The sequence below is a fragment of the Alternaria infectoria genome (assembly GCF_024043175.1).
Source record: "Alternaria infectoria strain BMP 0036 chromosome Unknown scaffold_1, whole genome shotgun sequence".
NCBI lineage: Eukaryota > Fungi > Ascomycota > Dothideomycetes > Pleosporales > Pleosporaceae > Alternaria > Alternaria infectoria.
In genome coordinates, this window is record NW_026250690.1 from 3,722,461 (window position 1) to 3,743,591 (window position 21,131).

The 21,131-nt window shown below is 55.1% G+C and overlaps 6 protein-coding genes across 6 annotated transcripts; 1 reads left to right on the top strand and 5 right to left on the bottom strand.

Moving 5' to 3' along the window:
* Positions 1-628: 628 nt before the first annotated feature.
* On the bottom strand, positions 629-1,678 carry J4E92_001243 (uncharacterized protein; the record flags this gene model as incomplete). The annotated part of the gene is made up of 1 exon (XM_051492656.1): positions 629-1,678. The coding sequence occupies one exon, from the start codon at positions 1,676-1,678 to the stop codon at positions 629-631; it is 1,050 nt and encodes a 349-aa protein (XP_051358168.1).
* Positions 1,679-3,013: 1,335 nt separating this feature from the next.
* Positions 3,014-6,583, top strand: J4E92_001244 (uncharacterized protein; the record flags this gene model as incomplete). The annotated part of the gene is made up of 1 exon (XM_051492657.1): positions 3,014-6,583. One exon carries the CDS (start codon positions 3,014-3,016, stop codon positions 6,581-6,583), a length of 3,570 nt encoding a protein of 1,189 aa, XP_051358169.1.
* Positions 6,584-7,576: 993 nt separating this feature from the next.
* J4E92_001245 (uncharacterized protein) lies at positions 7,577-12,214 on the bottom strand (the record flags this gene model as incomplete). The annotated part of the gene is made up of 3 exons (XM_051492658.1): positions 7,577-9,018; positions 9,067-9,207; positions 9,331-12,214. 3 exons carry the CDS (start codon positions 12,212-12,214, stop codon positions 7,577-7,579), a joined length of 4,467 nt encoding a protein of 1,488 aa, XP_051358170.1.
* Positions 12,215-14,199: 1,985 nt separating this feature from the next.
* Positions 14,200-15,647, bottom strand: J4E92_001246 (uncharacterized protein; the record flags this gene model as incomplete). The annotated part of the gene is made up of 3 exons (XM_051492659.1): positions 14,200-14,700; positions 14,759-15,412; positions 15,474-15,647. 3 exons carry the CDS (start codon positions 15,645-15,647, stop codon positions 14,200-14,202), a joined length of 1,329 nt encoding a protein of 442 aa, XP_051358171.1.
* Positions 15,648-16,368: 721 nt separating this feature from the next.
* FYU1 (putative UTP--glucose-1-phosphate uridylyltransferase) lies at positions 16,369-18,494 on the bottom strand (the record flags this gene model as incomplete). Its single annotated transcript, XM_051492660.1, has 3 exons — positions 16,369-17,736; positions 17,892-17,987; positions 18,390-18,494. The coding sequence occupies 3 exons, from the start codon at positions 18,492-18,494 to the stop codon at positions 16,369-16,371; spliced, it is 1,569 nt and encodes a 522-aa protein (XP_051358172.1).
* Positions 18,495-19,928: 1,434 nt separating this feature from the next.
* Positions 19,929-20,772, bottom strand: J4E92_001248 (uncharacterized protein; the record flags this gene model as incomplete). The annotated part of the gene is made up of 2 exons (XM_051492661.1): positions 19,929-20,120; positions 20,167-20,772. 2 exons carry the CDS (start codon positions 20,770-20,772, stop codon positions 19,929-19,931), a joined length of 798 nt encoding a protein of 265 aa, XP_051358173.1.
* Positions 20,773-21,131: the final 359 nt, after the last annotated feature.

The window sequence follows — 21,131 nt, forward strand, 5'->3', positions numbered from 1 at the left end:
GCTTACCTCCGCGTGGGGTAGGCCGGGCTTCCACATGATCACTGTAAGTGCGCAACGATTACGACTTGCATTGGCGTGGACTAATCCATCTACAGATTATCCCGCCTATGTTTGACAAAACGTGACCACACCGTCTCGCCGCTCCGGTAGTAATAGCCACGACACATCCGGTCTACATGACGTCTTTTGAATCGGGTGTGCCCATGGCCGACCGCGCCTGCGCATCGTTCGAGCTCTCCACTTCAACGTCTCCGTGTGCCCGGTCCTCAACTGTAGCTACTAGGAACTTCCTAGTACTATCACACCTCACAACTTCGCAGATTATGAGTAGCTCGCCTCATACTACGAGGCGCCTGTACCACGAGAACTAGGAAGCCACTGGTCTACGTGAGACCAGACTACCTCGTAGCACGCGAAACATAGTATGACTTGCCTGCTCGCACTCTCCAAATCTTCTTTCTTTATCTCCATCCGTCAATCAGAATTACAACATGCTCTTTTCCAACTCTTCCCTCACCCACCCATAGCGAGCCGAGATGTCTACGATTCCAACGATACCTAGGTAAAGCAAAAGATCATCTCCTGGTGGATCTATGATAACGCCTGTAGATATCACACCACTCCCTACTCAAAACTCCAACACGACCTTCCCCACACTCTTCCCACCCTCAATAATCCCATGCGCCTCTCTCAGCCCCTGCTCATCCATCCTCAACCTCCGCCTACAATGACACTTCACCGTCCCCTGATCCAGCAACCCCGCCAATTCCTCCAGTATCCGCCCATGACTCTCCACATCAACACCATAATACGGTTTCGTGCCCAGCAATGCCCACACAAACGTCAGACTCTTTGCCATGAACTCCGTGCCGTACATCGGCATCTCTTTGTCTTGGACAATAGAGCAAACCTTTCCGAAGGGGGCGCAGATCTTGGCGGCGGGTGCGAGGTAGCCGGATGTGGGGGTGTGCGTAATGAAGATGTATTTGATGGGTACATCCAGCTTCAGCTTCTTAACTTCTTCCGCGAGGTCGTTGTGGTGGTTTATCGTATGCGTAGCCCTTCCTACATCTTTTGAGAAAGCGACTGTCTCTTCTCTAGACGCCGTGGTGACTACAACGGGTAAATCGAGCACCCGACGCGCAATCTGGCTCGCTACACTGCCAACACCTCCCGCGCCGTTGATGATCAAGATACCCGCTTTTTCACCCTTTTGTATCTCCATCCGCTCGACTAGCGCCTCGTAAGCTGTTATCCACGTCAACGGCATAGCAGCAGCTTCTCCCCAATCCAAACTCTTTGGCTTGAGCGCCACGGCTCGCGAATCGACTAATTGGTACTCTGCATTGCTGCCTTGACGGATTGGGGAACCGGCGTAGTAGACTTCGTCGCCGGGTTTGAAATTCTGAACGGAAGATCCAACGCTTTCGATTATGCCAGCGCCGTCGAAACCGAGGATTTGCGGGAGTGCAGGCGTGCGTGAAAAGTAGTCTGGGTAGTCGTCGTAGGTGCCGGCGCGGACTTTTGTGTCGACGGGGTTGACGGAGCAGGCGCGGAGGCGGACGAGGATGTCGTGGCCTTGGGGAGAGGGAGGTTTGGGGACGGAAATGGATTGCAGGTTTGTAATGGGCCCATATTCAGTGACTGCGATGGCGTGCATTTTGTCGTCAGATGTCATTATCTGCTACTGTTTGTAGGAAGTTCTTTGTTACTGTGAGAAAGCATGGTTCTGGTCGTGTTCATCTTTTATCTTGCGGTTTCTCTAGACTCCACTGTTTGGAGCATCGCACGTAAAGATGCCATCAGAGGTTGATGACGTCACGCACATGCTCCTACTTCGATATGAAGATGTCTGATGTCTCATCGTCAGCTTTGGCCGAGTTATTCCCGACGCCTTGAGACGATGCCTTAGTCGCGATGGGCACTTGACGTGTCGTGGCACGGCACATGTACTGTGGTGTCTAGGAAGAATCTGTGCGCTGGGAGGACCCGATCTCGGGAGATAGTCCAACGGCTGTGACCGAGACTTGTGCTGTGGCTTACGCATCCGAAACCTGTGCAATTGGAACAAGTAGCTAAATAGTTGAGGTTGTCTGGATTCCTCAAGTAGGCGCCTGGGCTGTAATACGGGCTAGCCACGCTCTAGTAAAAGGTACAAAGGTACTTTGGCACATGATCGCGAGTCGATGCAGGCCGGGGAGTACCGTCACATACGTGGTGCACGGAAAGAGGGGTTGCCTGCGGTAGACGCAGGCTGGGACGAGAGGAGGTGTAGTGCAGAAAAGCGTTGTGTTCCGTGGGGATGACTGGTGGGATCGGAGACTTAACCCTGCGGTGGAGCGAATGAGCTCATGGTGAAGCATTAGCAGCTACGGCCGTCTCCAACCACAGCGCCTTCCCATAGTAATGCCCGTAGTGATAATTGTTGCTTTTCTCGATAGATAGTCGCCACCACGGCATCTTCCCGTTTTTCCCAGGACCGCTCCAGGAGAGAGATTCTTTAGACCATCTGGACCCCAAGCCGCTACCTCGCCGTCGCCCGAAGCTTGGAAAGCCACCAATTCGGCGCGCATCGATTATTGCGCAGTGACCTGCTCCTTCCGCACACCACCCTCCCGTCTCCAAATTCGCTGCCCTCGCCCTATCGCACCGCCGTATCTTGTTCGCTGGATCCGAGGCCGCCCTAAAATATCGTGACAGTCGAGTCTCCATCGTGCGCCCGCTTAATCGCATCGTGAACGGTTCTCTTGGCACTGCAATCCCGAGGCTACCTGCGTCACCACCCACCGCCCTGCGCCCACGGCAGCCTGCATACCTCTTGAGCGCTGCGACTGGTGGATAGCGACATCAGCGTCGCATGTAGAAGAACACTGCCGTCTTGCGCTCGCGGGTCATGGCTTCTTCTTAACCGCAGGAAGAGCCACCTTGCACCGGTACACGGGCCAGCAGCGATAGGGACGGCAGACGGGGATAGAGTTTCGAGTGCGCCTTCACTGCGAGGCGCCTGGCCACCATGTCACAACCTCAGTCCGACGTCTATGCCATGCTCGAATCATCCTTCAAGGCCTCGCCGAACCTCCGCCAACCGAAACACCTGCCGCGCCGTAGCGACGACTACCGCACCTACTCGAGGGCTGCAGCGCCCCTTAAGCGCGACTATTCCTATACCACACAGGCGACCGACGACACGGATTCGATAGCCGACAGCGAGCACAATACACCGCTCCAGTCTCCAGGCGCATTGCCGGGAGCTGACAGCGGCCTCCCGCCTACTCCACCCACAGCTTCCCAGGACGGAAGAACTGCACAGATGCCCGAGCAACCGCTACATGCCGACAGCGTCAGGAACTCGATTATATCGCAGAAATCGTCTCTCAGCACGCCCGTCAATGCGCGCAGTCCTCCCACGCCCGATCCCAGTCCTCCGCGAACCAACGCCTCCAACGGCACCAATGGCACGATTGCGACGCTCGAACGGCCACCGATATACACATATCCCTCTTCGCGCGCGGACTCCTTCCAGACTGCCAGAGAGGACCCTTTCTCCTCGGACCGCGAAGACAGCAGAGCCGCAACACCTGCCAACGACAGGCTGAGCACTGTCGAGGAAGACCGCGGACTGGGCCTGGCGTTCGAGCACGACCAGCATGATGTCACGCCCACGAACAAGCAAGGCCCGTACTTCCCCACTACTGAACCGGTGGACTCAACGGTCGGTGCTGAAGAGGACAAGGGATCCCAGGTGGTCGAGGATATCCCAGATCGGGAGTGGAACACAGACCTCATGCGGAACGTAACGGTTCGCAGAAAACGCAGAACGCCCTCCAGCACGCCTCGCAAGTCATCCGCTCCAGCGCGTATCCTGTCACCCGTCGCAAAGGACGTCGAAGAACCCGCGCCCGCCGTCACCATCGTCGAAGCCGCCTCGCCGACCCCAAGCACCCGAGCCCGACGCGCTTCCAGTCTGCGCGAACGCGTCGAAGCCAGCCACAACAGTCCCGTCACGCCCTCCATCGAGAACTTTGCGCATTCAATTGGCTGGCCCTCGGAGGGTAGAGGCATGACGGGCGAGAGGCAGCGCGACAACACCAACAAGCGACTCTCCACAGCATCAGTGGCATCGACGGTCGTGTCGGCGTACGTTAATATCACTCCACCGCGACGAAACCCAACACTGCGACACTCTGGGCGGAACATGGCATACAGGAGAGACTACAGTTCACCTGCGAATCTCGGCTCTGAGACCCACTCGAATCGCAACTCAATGATTTCGCAATACGACGACATGCCGCCCCATCGCCTGGTGCACAAGAGGACGAACATCGCCGACAGGAGTGCGAGATTCAGCACCAACTCGGATGTCGGTTCTTCGCGCATCATGTCCCCGTCGCTGTCGTTGCGACAGAGGACTATCGATAGCTCAGCGCATACACTAGCCCATCAAGAGTCGATACGAAACGTACTTCAGCCAGCAGCGGACATAGTTAGTCGGCACAGCACAGTCGCGCGATCAGGCGGTAGCTACCACAAGCGAGTCAACTCGGCGCCGGAAGCCACCAGACGCACGCTGTCTTCGAAGCCAAGGAACTTTACAGAGCTGCGGCCCTCCGAAAGTCCTGCACCGATGGAGGATCCCGTCAAACGGATGTCTGTACGAGCACCATCACCTCCTATGCGAGCTCCATCGCCTCCTGTTCGAGCGCCGTCACCGACCCTATCGCCAAAGCCACGTCGGACGTCACCTACATCGCGCAAAAACAGAAGACAGTCACAAGTGGTTACCGATGTGAAGCTGCCGGCGAATCTCGAGAACACATTGCCCAATCTTCCCGATCAGGGCGTAGATGGGCCAGCCGAACGCGATGTCTTCATGGGTGCGAGCCATCCTGTTGAAGAGACCCGTGTGCCATCTGCGCTGACGGATAGAGTCCGTCTACTACTTGCGGCTCGTGAGACTGCAGAGTCAGCTACTCTTGTTGACTCTAAGCAAAACCCTGCGACATCTGAGAACCTGGAGAAATTTTCACCGCTGAAAGACACTTCACCTCATCTGCGTCAGGGCGCAAGGCCAGTCTCATGGGCGAAGCGAGCATCTCTCTCTCCCGAGATGGCAGTGCGTCCCATCTTGAAGGATCGCACATCGACGGACGAGGTGAAACGCCGGAGCAACGCATCGCGCCCTGATTCTGGAGACCATGGCCGCGTCAGTTTCGACCAGTCCGCTTCTCGGTCTGCTTCGCGGACTGAAGAGCACGCCAATGCTCGGCACCTGTACTCTCAATCGACGCCGTTCTCACAGTTTTCCGATACGGTCGAAGTCACCGAGGCGACTGCTGTGAGCATCTACCCCCACAACAACCACTCACTGCTCGTTGTACAACAGTCACGCGGGAATTCACTGTTGCCAGAGCAGCGTCAAATAACTGGCAACACCTATCTCACACCGCAGGACGACCGTGAGGTGCGAAGTACACCCAGTCCGCCATTCGTAGAGGCACCTGAGGCACCTCAACAAGCTCGCGAGGAGGTTGACGAGCCCTACCCTCAGCCCACTCTGACTTTCGAGCCCTCGACACCCCCAACACAGTTCGACTTGCCTCAGCCTGACGGTGTTGAATCGCCTCTCAAGAACCCCCGAGACCCACCGGAGCCACCCATCATCAAGTTCATCCCTCCCACGCCCATGGAAGAACTCGAGAACCAACTGGTACCCCCGCCACCAGGACCACCGGAGCGCTCTGATTCGCACCCCCAGCGTCGACTGTCTGTCCTCCAGCGAGCGCGGCGCTACTCCGACAACCTCATCACACCACTCTTCGGTCGCGCCTCCAACAACCGAACACGGTACACCAGCGACCCATTCAAGCAGCACATCCACCGTAACCCCTCAGTTCCCAGCGTCAACGAAGAAGACGGCACCCTCCACCCCTTCTGGCGCCCCCGCGGCTTCTGGGACGGATTTGAAGACGGCGACTCAGAAGATGACTCGGACGAAGACAGCGGCCTCCCTTCCGGCGGCGACACAAGCGACATCGAAGACCCAGAGCCAGAACCCTTACCCTCGCGCCCCCGCCGCGCCAGCACCATTAGCAACAAGCTCAAAGGCGGTTTCCGCGGCAGCGGCGGCTTCCTAATTGGCAACTCCATGGGTCTCGAACGCGCTGGCACGAACAAACGTCGGCATCACATCACCCTCCCTCCTCACTTCCGCACCCCTCGTACAGCGCGCCATCTCGCCTCCCCCGACAAAGTCATAATCCAAGCCCCCACCGCACCTCTCGGCCGCCACCGCAGCGGCGGCATATCCAAACGCCGCTCAAGCCACGACCTCCGTCGCACAAATTCCCTACCCGATAACGTGTCCACCGTGTCCATCGAGTACGAACAGAGTCGGCGTGGTAGGGGGTCCTGGCGCCAGGGCAAGAGTCTGCCCGGCTTGAAGAAATACCACGTCCAGTACATTGGTATTTCGGGTGTCAAAGAGAAACTGAGAGAGCGACGGACGGAGAAGAGGCGCGAGAAGATTCGCAGGAGTATTGGAAGTAGGTATTATGTTGATCCGGTTGGTACGGGGTCGGTGTGATACCCCCCTTTTTGACATTATTTTGATTTGCGAGAAGGCTTGACTGGCTAGCAGGCGTTTTCCTATTGGTTATTTTTCAAGTAGTTGGATTCTCCTTATCTCTTCATCTGAGCACATATATATATTGCACATCACCCTTTCCCCCTTCTTTTCTCTTTACGACGTCACGACTTGTTCTGCATTTTTGGCTATATACCTGGATAGGTTTGGGACTAGGGCATGGGGTTTTGCTATTTCGTTTTGCTTCATTCGGCTTGCATTTGAGTTTGGGAAGCGGATGTGAGCGTAAGGGCAATCAGGAAATAGCTCAGTCGCTTCATCTGTATAGCATACTATCTATACACGTAATACATCTTCATACATCACATGTCACATTCACCAAGAACTCACCAAATCTGCAACAGTCTCTCAATCAAGTCCCAGTATTCATCTGATTTTATAGATGGCCAGAATGTCATCAGACGAACATTCATATGGATATACTTATCAGATGCGTTCTTCCCCATTGAAAGCATTATTATGAATCTCACGCCAAAGATAATTATCGTTCACCGACAGTATACCACCAAACCAAAGAGAGATGCACACTCCAAAGATCTCAGAACAAAGAAATAACATTGGTATCGAAACTACACTCAGAAGAGAAAGCCAACTCTAGGAAGAAACTAGGAGAATAGGACCTAGGTCAAAAGAGAAGACAACCAGAAAGAAGAGAACCCTGGCCCACCCGATGTGGCCTTTTGCCCTTCATCAGACCCCAAATCTATCCCTACCGACGCATCAAAGCGCAAAACTCCGTCGCCCCCTCTCAACATCCTCAATCCACTCCCTGAGCACACCCATCCTATCCTCCTCCAGGCCCTCGGCATCCCTCCCCCCATCAACATCGTTGTTCCCGCGCCTCCCCCTACTATTCACCATGTCACTCCGCGCAAAACTAACCCTCGAGCCATTCCCTTTCAACTGGCCCAACCTACCCAGCGCACTTGCTTTCTAAGCCCCAGGATTAGGCGTGGTACTGCGATCCCTCCTGAGTAAACCCCTGCGCTCCGCGGTCTTGGGTCGCGGACTCACGCTGCCAGACGGACTACCTCCGCTCTCACTTGGCGTGAAGCTACTGCGTATCGACACCATGCCTTTACCCACACCGACGTTTTGCTCCGCGCCGCTACCCTGGTCTGAGATGGTGAATTGGGTTTCACCCAGCTCCTCGTCTCGGCCGAATTTACTGTGGTCTTTGACGACGAGTTTGAAGAAGGCGTCGGCCGTGCAGTTTGTCTTGAAGCTCTCTTCGGAGGGGTCGAATTGTACGGAGCCTTGGGGCGCTTTGATGTGGTCGGTCTTGTGGATTTCCTTCTTGCCGAGCGAGATGTGCACGCGCAGGTTGGTGTCGGCAGGGAAGCCGTCGGCGGAGAGGACGGTGATGTTGGCGGTGCCTTGTTCGGCGCCACCGGGGCCGGCGTTGTCGCCGAAGCGGCTGTGGAAGCTTTGGGCGCCCCAGCTGCGGTGACGGTTGTGGTTGTTGGAGTCTTTTGTTGGGGTGTTGGGCTCGCCTTCGATGGATATCATGGGTGTGTCGGCGGAGGGACGGTCGGATGTGGAGGGACGGGCGAGATCTTCTTCGTCGGGGGCTTCGCCGCGAGACTTTCTACGCTTGAAACCGCGACCCAGGAAGGTACCTGCACGGACTACGTTGCCACCGACAAAGGCCGCTCCTTTACCAACTCCCTTGACGGGCGCGCCAATGACTTTGCCGGGGACAGCAAAGGTGCCGGAGAATGTACTGGAGCCTTGACGAGATCGAACGACATAGTCTGGCTTGAACAACATTCTAAGTCGGATGGCGCCTGACTTGCCGTCGAGGGCAAGCGTAACTTCTTGTTGCTGGAAGGGCTCGAGGATTTCCAGGTTGATAGATGATTTGCCAAGGAAGTCGGCCTTGTCACCGAAGTCCCAGTCGTAAACGTTGACGACGAAGTCAGCTGCTGTTCGACTTCGTACAGGTACTTCGAAGTACTCGTTCCATGCTGGGTGGAGCGTCTTCTTCTGCGTCTTGGTCTTGTACACCTCCTTGTCGTTGAGCATAAACTTGCAGTAAGGATCTGAGAAACCGTTGCGGTCCGCAGCTGGAAGATCTGCCGCATCGAGCACATCGACTCGGAGCGTACCCTGGTTGTTGAAGGATTCGCTGGGATCGAGACGCATCTTGACGGGAATGTACTTAAGCATGACCGTGATCTTGTTATCGCGTCCGTTCTTGTCCTTGAGCGTGAACTGAGTAGGCGTGTGCAGAGACCTTCGTAGCGTATCAATCGTGTTTCCTGTCAGCTTAGCAATGACGTGATCTCCATGATCGTCACCGTCGTTGTCGATGTGCTCGATAATTCGGAGGGTGATCTTGGAAAAGTCGAGCTCGCGGATCATCGTGTCGCCAACTGCATACCGTTAGCTTGGTACATCGTGAAGGACTTCACACAACCCACCATCGTTGAAAGTCATCTTGTTGCTGCGGATCTTCGTGCTAGAATAGCTGGCATACGCCATGTCATCCATAATAACATCGACGTGGCCACCAGTCCTTGCGAATTCACCTTCAATGAGCTTGAACACAAGCAGACCAGATTCTACATCACGTTAGCCAAGACTCGTAAATATGATATAAGGATACGGGGTCAGGTTGCAGGTCAGGGTGAACCAACTGAACAAGCCAAACTCCACTGTATCCTCATAGTCGGCATGCGACCTACCATACTGCTGCAGATCGTCCGCAGTAAGCTTCAGCTTCTCGATCTTCGGCTTCTCAGGAATCGACTCTGCTTGTTGGAGCTCGTTCTTCTCAAGCTCCTTGGCCATGTCCTTCTCGTTCGACTTGAGTGATGAGATAGTGCCTGCGGTCTCCGACCTGGCGATGGTCGAAGCGTTGGATACGACACGTTGGTGGCTGAGCTTAGATCCGTTGGACACAGGCCGGGCGGCGCCGTTGGATTTAGTCTCCTCCTCTTCTTCCTCGTCCTCTTCGGGGTCCCACGTGGGGTATGTAGGGTAGAAGGAGCAGGTGTAGTTGAGAGTGCCCTTGGGCTGAGAGGAACCAGCCAATCGGAGAGCTCCGGCGGTAGGCTGCTTCTGTTCATGTTCGAGGTACTCGCCATTCTCGTTTTGTTGGATATAGTCGCCAGCCGAAAGCTCGATATGTCCCAGGGGACGATCCTTGCCGAGATTCTCCTCGTCCATGACCTCCAGTGTAAGCTTCTCGCGGACAGTGTGGACAGGGACATAGACAACCTCATCCCAGTCAGGGTCGAGGTTGTTCTTGAAAACGACGGTTCGGCCCTTCTCAATACCAGAGAGTAGAACACGGACGTATGGATCCGACTTGCCCAGGGCTTCGAGGTTACGAAGTCCGCGCGCGCTCTGGAAATGCAGTCGCATTACACCGATGGGAGTAAGATAACCACTGGAAGAGACAGCACCCTTTAGAGCAACGGGCTTCCAATCAAGCTTCATCTTCACGCGGCCGCTCGATGTACCTGCGAGGTTGTACCATTCATGACCCTTGGCCATGAGCTCAAGCATGTCGTCCATCGTGATTTGGTAGGTACCAAGAATAGGGTCAGCTGCGAGGTCACGGTCGTCCTTGATGACTAGACCCAGCTTAGCCTTCTTGCGGTCGGTGATGAGCATTTCCTTGGTTGCGTCTGGCCAGATAGGTTGGTTTGTCCTCTTCATGACTCGCGACTTGTGGATCTCATGGCCATTCAGGAGGAGGACGGCGTATGGGCTGAGCTGCCCGATCATGCTCTTGCTACCATCCATATCCTTGGCCTGTTCAACAGTGAACTTGCAAATACCCGTGCGCGACTCTGGTGGAGGCTCCTTGGTGCCGTCTTCCAGCGTAGTGCCTTCAAGGACAGGGAAGAAGCGTACATCCGCTGTCACGAGACCACGGGCGCGACCTCCTGACATGACCTCTAGTTGCATGTTCTCGTGGTCAGGATCCTCCTCTAGCTGTTCTAGCGCAAAGGTAGCGGTACCGAGCTCCTTGTCCTTGCGAATGTCGTTGTAATCGAAGAGATTGATGGTAAGCGAGTCCTTCAGGGAAGTTACGATGATGTTGACAGTCTCATTCCAGCGAGGATTGGCACTCTCGTGCACCGTCTTGGTACGTGCAAGCACGTTGCGGTTGTTGATGGAGACCGTGGCATAGGGATCAGGAGTACCAGAAAATTTGTCAGGGTTCTTGAGGCCTTGAGCACCGTGGAAGTGGACTTGCAGAACACCGATAGCTTGGTCGACGGGGTTGCCCGCAAGCATCTTGGCGATCTCGATGGGGAACACATTGGGGTCGTACATCATCGGGCCCAGGTTAGCATGGATCTGCTCCATGATGAAAGTCTCCAGTCCGGGGATGAAGTTGATATCGAAACCAAAGGTCTCTCCACCCAAGGGCTTGCAGACGTAGTCGATGGTCGGGCGCTCTAGGAAAGACATCTCGACCTTCTCGATATGAGGAAACGGCAGCTGTAGCTTGAACTTCAGGCGCATCAGACCGGAAAAGGCCATGTCTTCTACGATAACATCCAGACCCTTGCTGACAAGGCCCTTTCCGATGCGGATCTCTAGGACGATCTTTGGGTTAATCTTGTTCTTGATCTGCCTCGCGGTAAGATCGGCTACGTCGTTGGGCGTGAAGCTAAACTTCCAGTCCATGAGAACAATATCGTCCTGTGTCTTTGGGTACGTCTTCACATGCTCCAGTCGCGGGGGCTTCGTTCCGAGAACGAAGGTCTTCATCTTCAGACTGTCCAAAAACGCCGGGGTCGAGGTCGAGAGAACCTGGTCCACGGTGCCTACAATGGTGTCACACAGAACAGGCGCGTAGATGGGCCAGAACTTGACGAGGAAGCTGTTGATCCACTCCAAGCTCTCCGTATCCGTCTCCAGCTTGTTCTTGGCCATCTCGCGGTTGAGGTCGTCGCGCGCATTGCGGCGCACGCGACGGATCGAGGTGCGATAGTAGGTGCCGCAGACGGCCATGAAGATCATGATCCAGCCCAGGCCACCGCCGAGGATACCGACGACCCACGAGCTCAAGCACGCAAATATGATGATGCCCGTGTTGTGGTACCAGTCGCCGAAGAACTTGTCCTCTATCCTGCCTTCCAGCCATGTCTGGTGGTCGGCCAGGGAGGCTTCTTCCTCCTCCTTGTTCTCGGAGCCGGGCATGCCGAATCGCGGCGCCCATCCGACCCGATCCCACCGCGCATCATCGTCGAGTTGCTCGGGCGCGTGGCCATTGGCTTTGGCTTCCTCGGGTGTCTCTATGGCGCCCGCTTTGGTGGGCGAGGGGAGGTCGTATTCGCCCGGGCCGTTGTCGTCGGCATCGGATACGAGGGCCGTCGCGTTCTTGTTGCGCTCGTGGTGGAAGTTTGCGGGGACGCGCGCTCGTGCCTGTGCCCGCTTCTGCTCAGGACTCGCATCGGGGTCGAATTGGAAGGCAGCGCTGCCGCCCGCCTGCGCCTGATCGACGAGGGACTTCTCCGCCTGGTTCGCCGTGATGGAGGAATTGGGGTCTTTGGCGGCGTCGAGCAATCCTTGCTGCTTCAGCTCGGATTCGCGCGATGCGGTAGCCATGTCGGCGATGTGGAGCGGAGGTCCGACCCGCTGACGTTGCGCTGCAGTTGCAAGATGGCTGGCGTGCAATTGAATGCTCGCGGTCGAGGGAGGGGCGTGACTTGGGTGAGGAACCCCGGGAAGGTGAGAGTAGAAGATAGAGCGAGCGGCTGGGAGGTGTTGGGGTTCTGGAAACCTGTTGTTTGGCTGGTTAGCTTTCCTTGGTAGACGGCGGCAGCTATGCTTTAGCGATACTGCAGCTGTACGCGGATGGCTGGCACTAACTCGCCGAAGTAATTCCTGGTTCCCGGTGAGAACGGGAGAAAAAAACAAAGGAAAGGCCGAAGGAAGGGCTATAGGTCAAGGTTCATGAGAAATTGATGAAGAATTGAATCGCACGCGGTCCTACTCGCAATCAGGAGCTCGCGAGAGGTGTTGGTTAGCAGCTCCCTCGAGCGATGATGACTAGCATCCCTCACGGCGATCCCCGAGCTCCCCTGCACAGCCACGCTTATGACATAGCGATCCACGCGTAATCAGCGACACGAACCATTCCGATGTTTTCCCATTAATCTACTGCCGTCAGCCATTCACGCGTCGATTGCAGCAACCCCGTCTACGCTCCCGTCTATCGTGACACTATCCTTCTGCAGGGCTCGCATGGCGTTCCCATTGATTTGGCTAATCAGTAGCTCAGGGTCCATCCCGCACAGCTAGTTGGTGCCAAACGCACACCTCCGCACTATCTTGCGCAACCGTTACACCCCATACAAGTAAGAAACTCGGCACGTCTCTGTAGGCTACACGAGGACAACACATGCAAATTGAAGGTTATGATGTCACTGCAGGTTTCTACTTATATATATAATATCCCTACCATAACACATTATAGCCAGATCGCTAGTGTCCAAGGTTGTTTTCTAATTCGGACATCTGGCACGTGAATGCCCTCCACCACCTCCCGAGGTCTCCTCGCGTACCTGGGCCGTGCACCACAAGTAACTGTCACACCGCCACATCATCTCCGAACGCTTTCCTTCCACCTTGCACAAAGAAGGAACTAAACAGGTGTCTCTATTCTTACCGCAACTTGTCAGAGTAAAGACTACTGCGATACCTGCACAGAAAAATAATCGTGCAGTCTGCAGATCATATGCAGGTGCAGCCACGGGTCCTTAAACCGTGTGTCACACAATGTATTGAATTCGATGCCAAGTCTATGTATTACTAGCGTTCCGGTGTCACCACACGTGCATCATCACCTGGGCAGTGTTGCGTCGTGCAAGCTCCTTGCGAGCTGAACTGAACATACCCGGCCTACTACGCCACAGATCATCCAGACCAATCCACCCAACTCCATGGACCCCACCATCAACACCCACACGGCATAGCCGATGGGTCGAACAAAGCCTTCGAGAACCCACCAATCCATCCCACTTGATAAACTGTTCCTGCTCAAAATTCTTTAAGCAGCCTCATGAATTGGCCCCTAACACTCTGACTCCTGCTGCAACAAAAGATCTTAGTAAATGAAATCCCACAACAAAAAGCTTAAGCGACAGGATATTTCCGGCCAGACACACCGTCCTGCACCCCGGACACATACCTATGCACGCGGGGATCTCGCACCCGGTCTCTGTCCCGATCTCGATCTCGATCTCTTTCGCGACTGTCGTCTCTGTCTCTGTCCTCGTAGCTGGAGTTTCTCTTGTCGCGGTCTCTATCTCTGTCCCTGTCGCGGTCTCGGTCGCGGTCTCGATCTCTATCTCGACTTCGATCATGGCGATCGTCCCATTCGTCTTTGACTCTATCGTGACTGCGTGTGCGGGCTGAATCGCGGGCACGCTCGCGCGGGTATTCAACGTCTTCCGAGTGGCGGCGGTGGGAGCGGCTACTACCGCTTCCCATTGCGTATGGGTCGCGGTCGCGATGGTGTCTCTCTCTGTCGCGATCGCGCTCTCGTTCGCGCTCACGAATGTAGGGTGGTTCAGCGTCTCGAGGTGGACTTACAGGATGTACGGTTTGGGGACCCCACCGCACGCTGCTGGATGGGACGGGTCTATAACTCGTGCGTGGCGGCATGACGGGTCGTGAGAGGTAGTATTGCTGTTTCTGTGCTTCTCGCTGGGCTTGCGCGACTTGGGTCGCGAAGAGTGGGGATTGAGTTGGTACATATACGTGTTGGGGGGATGTTGCTGTTGAAGTTCCTTCGTACATTCGGACTGGGTCGTGTTGATTTGAGTAACGGCGCGCCTCATTGTAGGCGGGAAAATAGCCCGGCTGCGATATGGGCGGCTCGTGAGATCGATGGGTACGCAGTACAGGATTTTGTCGCCGAGGAGACGGGCGATCTGGATCTGAGTCGGAGTCTGTTGTTGATAACGAGGATTCGCGTCGCGGTGGGTGTGGACGCTTGTGGGCGGAATATCGGGGACCTGGTTGAGGAACAGGCGCAATGGGTGTGGCATCTTCATCTGAGTACCCGTCGCTTCCGTACCCGGTGCGGTCTGGAATAATCCTCTTTCCGGCGATTCTAGTACTCAGAGGATTCAGCATGTGTCTCACCCTTGAGATGATAGCCCCCGGCCTTCCATGATCTTCTGCGGGCCTTGGAGATTGCTTCGAGACATGGCGCATGAAGGTCGGCCGTGGTCTTCCATTCCGATAGAGCGGGTCTTCAAAGTAGCGGTACGCGCCGGACTTGTCATCTGCTGAATTTCCCTCGCTGTCCGTCGAAGTGCGCGGTTTTGGCTCTTCAGCCGCACTGCCCCCATTTAGCTCTTCTTCCGCCTCCTTCTTAAGCCTGGCGGCAACGCTCTGATACCACGTCTCCATCGCATCATCCGGTTTCTCTGGGAAGCACTCCTTGGGTAGGATTTTAGGGAATGTGCCCCCGGTTTCCAGATCGGGTATGTCATCCAGGTCCACCGCCTTCTGTAGGAAAGGCACATGCTCTTCTGGCCCTAGCAGCAACTGTATCGTCTGCCATGTCACAAAGCCGTCCTTCTTCAGCGCAGGTATGGTAGGACTCGAGTAGCCGTCGTCGTCTGGTGCTGGTTGCAAGCTGTGGAATGCGCCGAGTGACCGATATATGAACGCGACGGATGAAGGTGGTGTGTCTGTGAATAGTACGTCGTAGTCGCCCCCAACACTGCGATACCAGGCTGCGATTTGCGACGGCGTAAGATCAGGCGAGTCGCTTGATCCGAACTTCTGGCTCTACCGTGGCGCATTAGCTTGAGGTCTCCCAGTGGACATCTGAAAGCTACACTCGACTCACAATGACGTAGGCGATGCCCTTCAACAGGCGATCCAGCAGCGGGGTCCCGCATTTATCTTCCTTGAAAAGGTAACCCCAGAAATCGTATGCTTCGCGATGCGCCGCATCCGCTTGCGCTAGGTTCGCGGCGCGTTCGTCCTGGAACTCGTGATGTGGCATAGGTTCGGGTGACATTCTGTCGATAGGTGGGAGCAATCGCTATTAATGGGCTCAGGCATGCAAATCTTCGGCTCGATGCTCGGAGCTGATGCTCGTCAGGTTGCGATCAACCCCGCTGCGTGCGACGCGAGGATGCAGGCGTGTGGAACGCGACAAAACGGCGTCAGGAAGCCACGGCTGCTTATATCAAGTGCTGTTCGCCGCTATCAGCAGGCATCATCGCTATGTAAGATACAGGTGACTGGCCGACTGCGCCTCTGCACTGCGCAGGAACCGGGAGATTGGTGGGGGTTGTTGTTCGCGGGTTGGGTTGGCTGCGTGGCTGGTGACATTCTGACATCACCGCGGTAGGGCCGCAAGGCTGAGATGGCGTGAGGCCGCAATCAGGCACCATTTCTTGGAAGTAATAAGCTGCAGATGGGTCAGTTCTTTGGGTTGACATGGATCTTCTCCATACTGGAGATTAGCTTACTACTAACCACATCTTACTAGCTTCAAACACAGCGTGTGGTGAACTCGAGCAACAACAAATGGATCATTATGGATTGTATTCAAGATGCATTTTGTCTATGATGATACGTGAATCATGGACATGCGTGACTATTACGCCCCATTACCGCCTGAGTCTTTTGCTCAAGTACGTTGCAATGCAGTCATCCCTCGTTACCAGTGGCTAAAGAAGACCTGTATCCTCAAAAAATCTATAAGAACTGTGAAGAAAATGTCGACAACCACTCTAGTGCTCGAGCAGCCTGAGCGAACCCTGGACGACGACGTTCTCGAGGATGGAACCCGGGGGAATGTCGATGGTGGAGCCCTCGGTCGCAACAATGATGACAGTGCCCTTGAGGGTGACACCACGGCCAAGGTTGACGGGACCGGTGATGGTCAGATGGTCAAGCTCGACGATCTTGGGAATGGAGGGAATGCGGGCCTGGAAGCTGGAAACCTTCTTGAAGTCGCTGCCGAGCTTGATCAAGGGAGCAGGGCCGAATCGGTTGGGGTCAATCACCAGCTGGCCGTGCTGCAGTGTGTACAGATCCGACTTGACGAGCATCAGGTCAGAGCAGGTCTTGACGGGCAAGAAACGCTTTCGGGGAACGTTGACACCGTGCGCGTTCTTGAAGTGCTTGATGGCGGCACCGACAGCGGTCTCGAGCTGGAGAACCGAGATGTCGGCCTCGCCCTTCTTGTCGGCAGGGATGGACTTGCCGTTGGGGATGATCTCCATGGCAAGCTCGTTGGCCTCAACAACGCGCTTGATGGCGGCGAGGTTCATCCAGATGTTGTTGGTGTTGAAGTACTTGAACTTCTTGATCGACTTGAACTCGTTGACGTGCTCCTTGGGAACCTGGGCGATTTCAAGCAGACGGACAGAGCCCTCGTAGTCAATGATGGTTCCACCCTTGACATCAGCCTTGGTCTTGTCTGTCAGCTCCATGATGTACTCGGCCTGGGAGTCGACCATGTGCTGGAGAATGCGGAGATCGACAACGGCACCCAAGTTGTCGGCGTTGGAAAGGAAGATGTACTCGATACCACGGTCCATGAGCTTGTCAATCATGCCGGTGTTGTAGAGAGACTCGAAAACGTCACCGTGACCAGGGGGATACCAGTTGGCGATGTCGGACTTGTTCTCCTTGGGAGCGGGCAGGAGCGAGTCCTTGAGGATACGGGGGTATCTTGACTGGTTGAAGGTGAGGATGTCGATGTTGTGGCCCTCGTACTTCTTGATGATGCTGGCAGTGTCGGTGTCGGTGTTGAACGAGTTCATCAGTACGAACGGCACGTTGACATCGTATGTGCGGTTGAGGTACTCGATCTGTCGTACTGACAGGTCCAAGAAGGACATGCCATCACGGACCTCGATGACGGACTTGGGGCCAACGCAACCCATGGAGGTACCGAGACCACCGTTGAGCTTGACAACCGCCAACTTGTTCAGGTATTCGACGGCCTCGGTGTTGGCCAGCTCATCGTAGCTGACGACCTGCTCGGCCTTCGGGGGAGCGATGCGGTTCCAGTCAATGGCAGTGCCCTTGGCCTTGTCGTTGAGGTATCGGCGGAACAGAGCGAAGAAGTTGTCCATCTCAGTCTCGAAGTACTGTAGTGGGTCAGTATACGCTCAGAATGACGTACCCTCCAAATGCCCCTCCAAACATGTTCACAGCTTGTAGTCGCGAGATTGACCTACGCAAGCATATCGAAATGTATAGGTGGCAGATGAAGATGGAGGGGTATAGAAGGATTGCGACTGACCTTCTTCTCAGCGGGGTCTGTGACGGTGTCGGCGAGCTTGTTGAGCGCGTTGCGCATTTGCGAGGCGGCGACATTGGTGGATGTGTTCTCGAAAGCCTGCAAAGTCGTTGTTAGTTGATTGAAATCGAATTCGAAGTATTGGAGTTGTTGAGACGGTACGTGTTGTCACAACGACATCACTCCCGCGGGGAGCAGGCGATGCGAATGCGGGGCCAACACTCGAGAGCGGCAGCGAACACCAACTCTGATGAATCGCCTGGTCCTCTCCAAGGAAATCGCCTTGACATCTGGCCGAGCGGCGTATTGCGATCGACCAACAGTCGTGGCCAGCTCAATGCCAACTCTCCTCGGTCCCCACCATACCCATGTCGAGACAACGGGAAGCGGTGAGGATAGCTGCGTCCGCCGTACAGCAACAAAACCAATGCAAGCAAGCAGCGCTGGAAAAAGCAAGACGCACGCCGGACAACTGCAGAAACAGAGAGAAAGAGTACTTACCACGTGGGACTGCGACTTGCCGTGATGGCGTTGGGATGAGAAGCCACCCTCGCCGCCCTCAGCGGCGGAGGGCTTCAAGTGAGAAGGAATCGCGCGAGACGCCATTGTGTATGTGTGAGAAGAAAAGAGGTTGTTCCGTGAGGAGAGAGTGGTGTAGGGAACAACAAGTGTTGGGGAGCTGGTCTCCTTAAAGGCAATGGGTCGCGCTTGGCGTTGAACGTGGGGCAAGTCGAGAACAAGCTATGGCCTGGTAACGAGAACAGGCTCGGGGTTTGATGGGGATGGTGAAGAGACGGTGTGAATTTGCCTTTTATACATGCAGGTCATTGCCGCTCAAGTACTAGAAGGGCAGTTACGACCGCAGCATCTCTGCATGGCAACGGCCACGCCACCAATAGTGCCTGCCCACGACGAAGTTTTGATACTTGCTTTCACACCATCATCAGCCATGGTGCAGCCATTACAGCCATTATACAATGGGGTGTGCTAGTAGCTATTTTCACCCCAGCTATTCTGGTATCAGATCACAGCCCTCGAGTTGTTTCATCCAGCTTCTCACTCAGCTCTCACTCAGATCTGACCACGTTACTGTATCGTGGCTTCACAGCAGTTACACTTCCAAGTCTTCACACCATCCCGCGTCTGCCCGAGTCAACAGTGACTATCGAATGGCTGCGCGGCCGCCTATCTACTCGACCTCACGATGCACAATTGTTGAATAACTTTTCGGAGAGCTATGTCGATAAATTGAAAAGCCCCTCATCTGGCCGCCGCGCTAGCAGGGGGCTGCAGTCAGCTTGACGTCGCGCAGAGACCGCTCTTCCGACTTGCTCCCCAACAGACTTCCCCGGCTGGGAAAGTTGCATTTTTTTCCACAGTGGCGACTGCGCGATGCAACGCGGAGGCGAATGCAGCGGGGTTTCGGGTGATCAAGGGTCTTTTGCATCTGCATATCGCGGAAGTGATTTGGGATGAAAGATAGTGGCTGCAGAAGTGGAAAGTGGCAGTGGCGCAGGTACACGTCTGCATCGCTTGGACCACGTGGGGGATCTTCTGCTACTAAGTCGGTGTATTCACACAACAACGATGCCCATGCTACGACAGCCTCAGGGAACGCCATCTCCACTACACACGCACGCCCGTGTTGAAACTTTGCGGGAATTTAGTTAGATCATTACTCGAATCCCGACAAGACCCATTGATTGCATTGTGCCCAACAACAAGAATATCATTGGGGTGTACCAATGGCCCAGCCTGGAGGAACTCGCGATACCAGGAACCGAGATGGCAGAAGCTTCTAACAAGCTTAGACGCTTGGCGGTTCCCGACTTCACGCCGCCGGGCTGTAAGACAGGGACAGCTATGGAAGTGGAGACTGAATCGGTACCGGTTGCGCTAACGTACCTCCCCTAGCACAAGTCAGGAACAGACATCGTTAGCTGTGCCCGTGGCTGGCGTCCGAGAAAACCTGCAGACGTTTCCACAGTCATGGCGACGCTTTGACTCGTTGCGGCAGTTTGCTAGTGACACCACCCCACCCTAGCTCGACCGTACGGGTCGTGTTATCTCGACGGCTGGCGCATCTGCAAAGGGTACCGCATGGGGCTTGCTAATTCTCAGCTTGATCCACGCGTTCTGGTCCGCCTCTTCTGTGAAGAATCTTTGTCTGAGCTCGTCGACCAACCACGCAAGCAAGCTCTCGATCGTTTGGAATGTAGAGCCGGATATCAACTACGTTGGTCAGTCGGTGTGTACGTATACATTGTGCTGTGCATACCTCGAATAAGAAAGTCTCTAGCTGAGGGTATCCCTCCACACGAGAGTCAGCCATGTTGTTAACCCAGACATTGAGGACCACGGGCTGTTTCTGAAGCCTCTCATTGGAGTTGACGCCAATCAGGCACGGAATGCGGACGTTGCGCAGGTACAGTACGTTCGAGCTAGTGCCAGACCCTTCGACGCGCGAGGTGATGTGTCCAGCGCCTTCGCCAAACATACTGCCTTTCAGGTAGCAGACGTCGGTTTCGATGGCGTATACGTCTGTCGAGCCTGCGACATCGCGAACGCATTGAGAGACGGCATTTGATAGAGCGACGGTTGACATCCATGCCATGGTTTCATCTTTGAAGCGCGCTTGTATCGCCTTGCTGAGCGTGCCGTAGTGCACAGTGCTGTCATCGACGGAGTCCGTAGAAGAAGCTGACGTGAACTGCTTTCCGAGTGTCAATGTGACACTGATCAAGGCCCGTTGCTTCTTCTCGCGTGCCCAAACATCTTTTCCTGCGTTGACGACGACCTCGAGATTCTGGACCATAATCTTGTCATAGTGTCCACTGGAGGCCACTTCGGCGTCCCACTGGGCCTGACGAACGACCTGGCTCATGACAAGAGTTTGGTTGGCAAGTCTGAAGAACGGTGTTGACTAAAAGGACAGAGCGTATCTTGATGCAGCAAATAGATTGTGTGAAACTTGGGTGACTTGTTCAGGATGTCAGTATAGAGTACCTGTGCGATCACATAGCAACTATGCTAGACGACAAAGCGCGTGGGACAATTGTTGGGTCTGCGATTGACGAAATGCATTGTTCTTTTCGAATTCCTCTAGATCTCATCACCTGATCTGTGAAATACTTGCGCGTGCAGAGGGCTGGAGGGCTGAAAGAGGGCTGAGATGGTACTCACCAGGCTGAAAGAGAGTTGGGTGAGGCTCGTGGTGGGGTATATGACGAGCGCCCTCCAGAT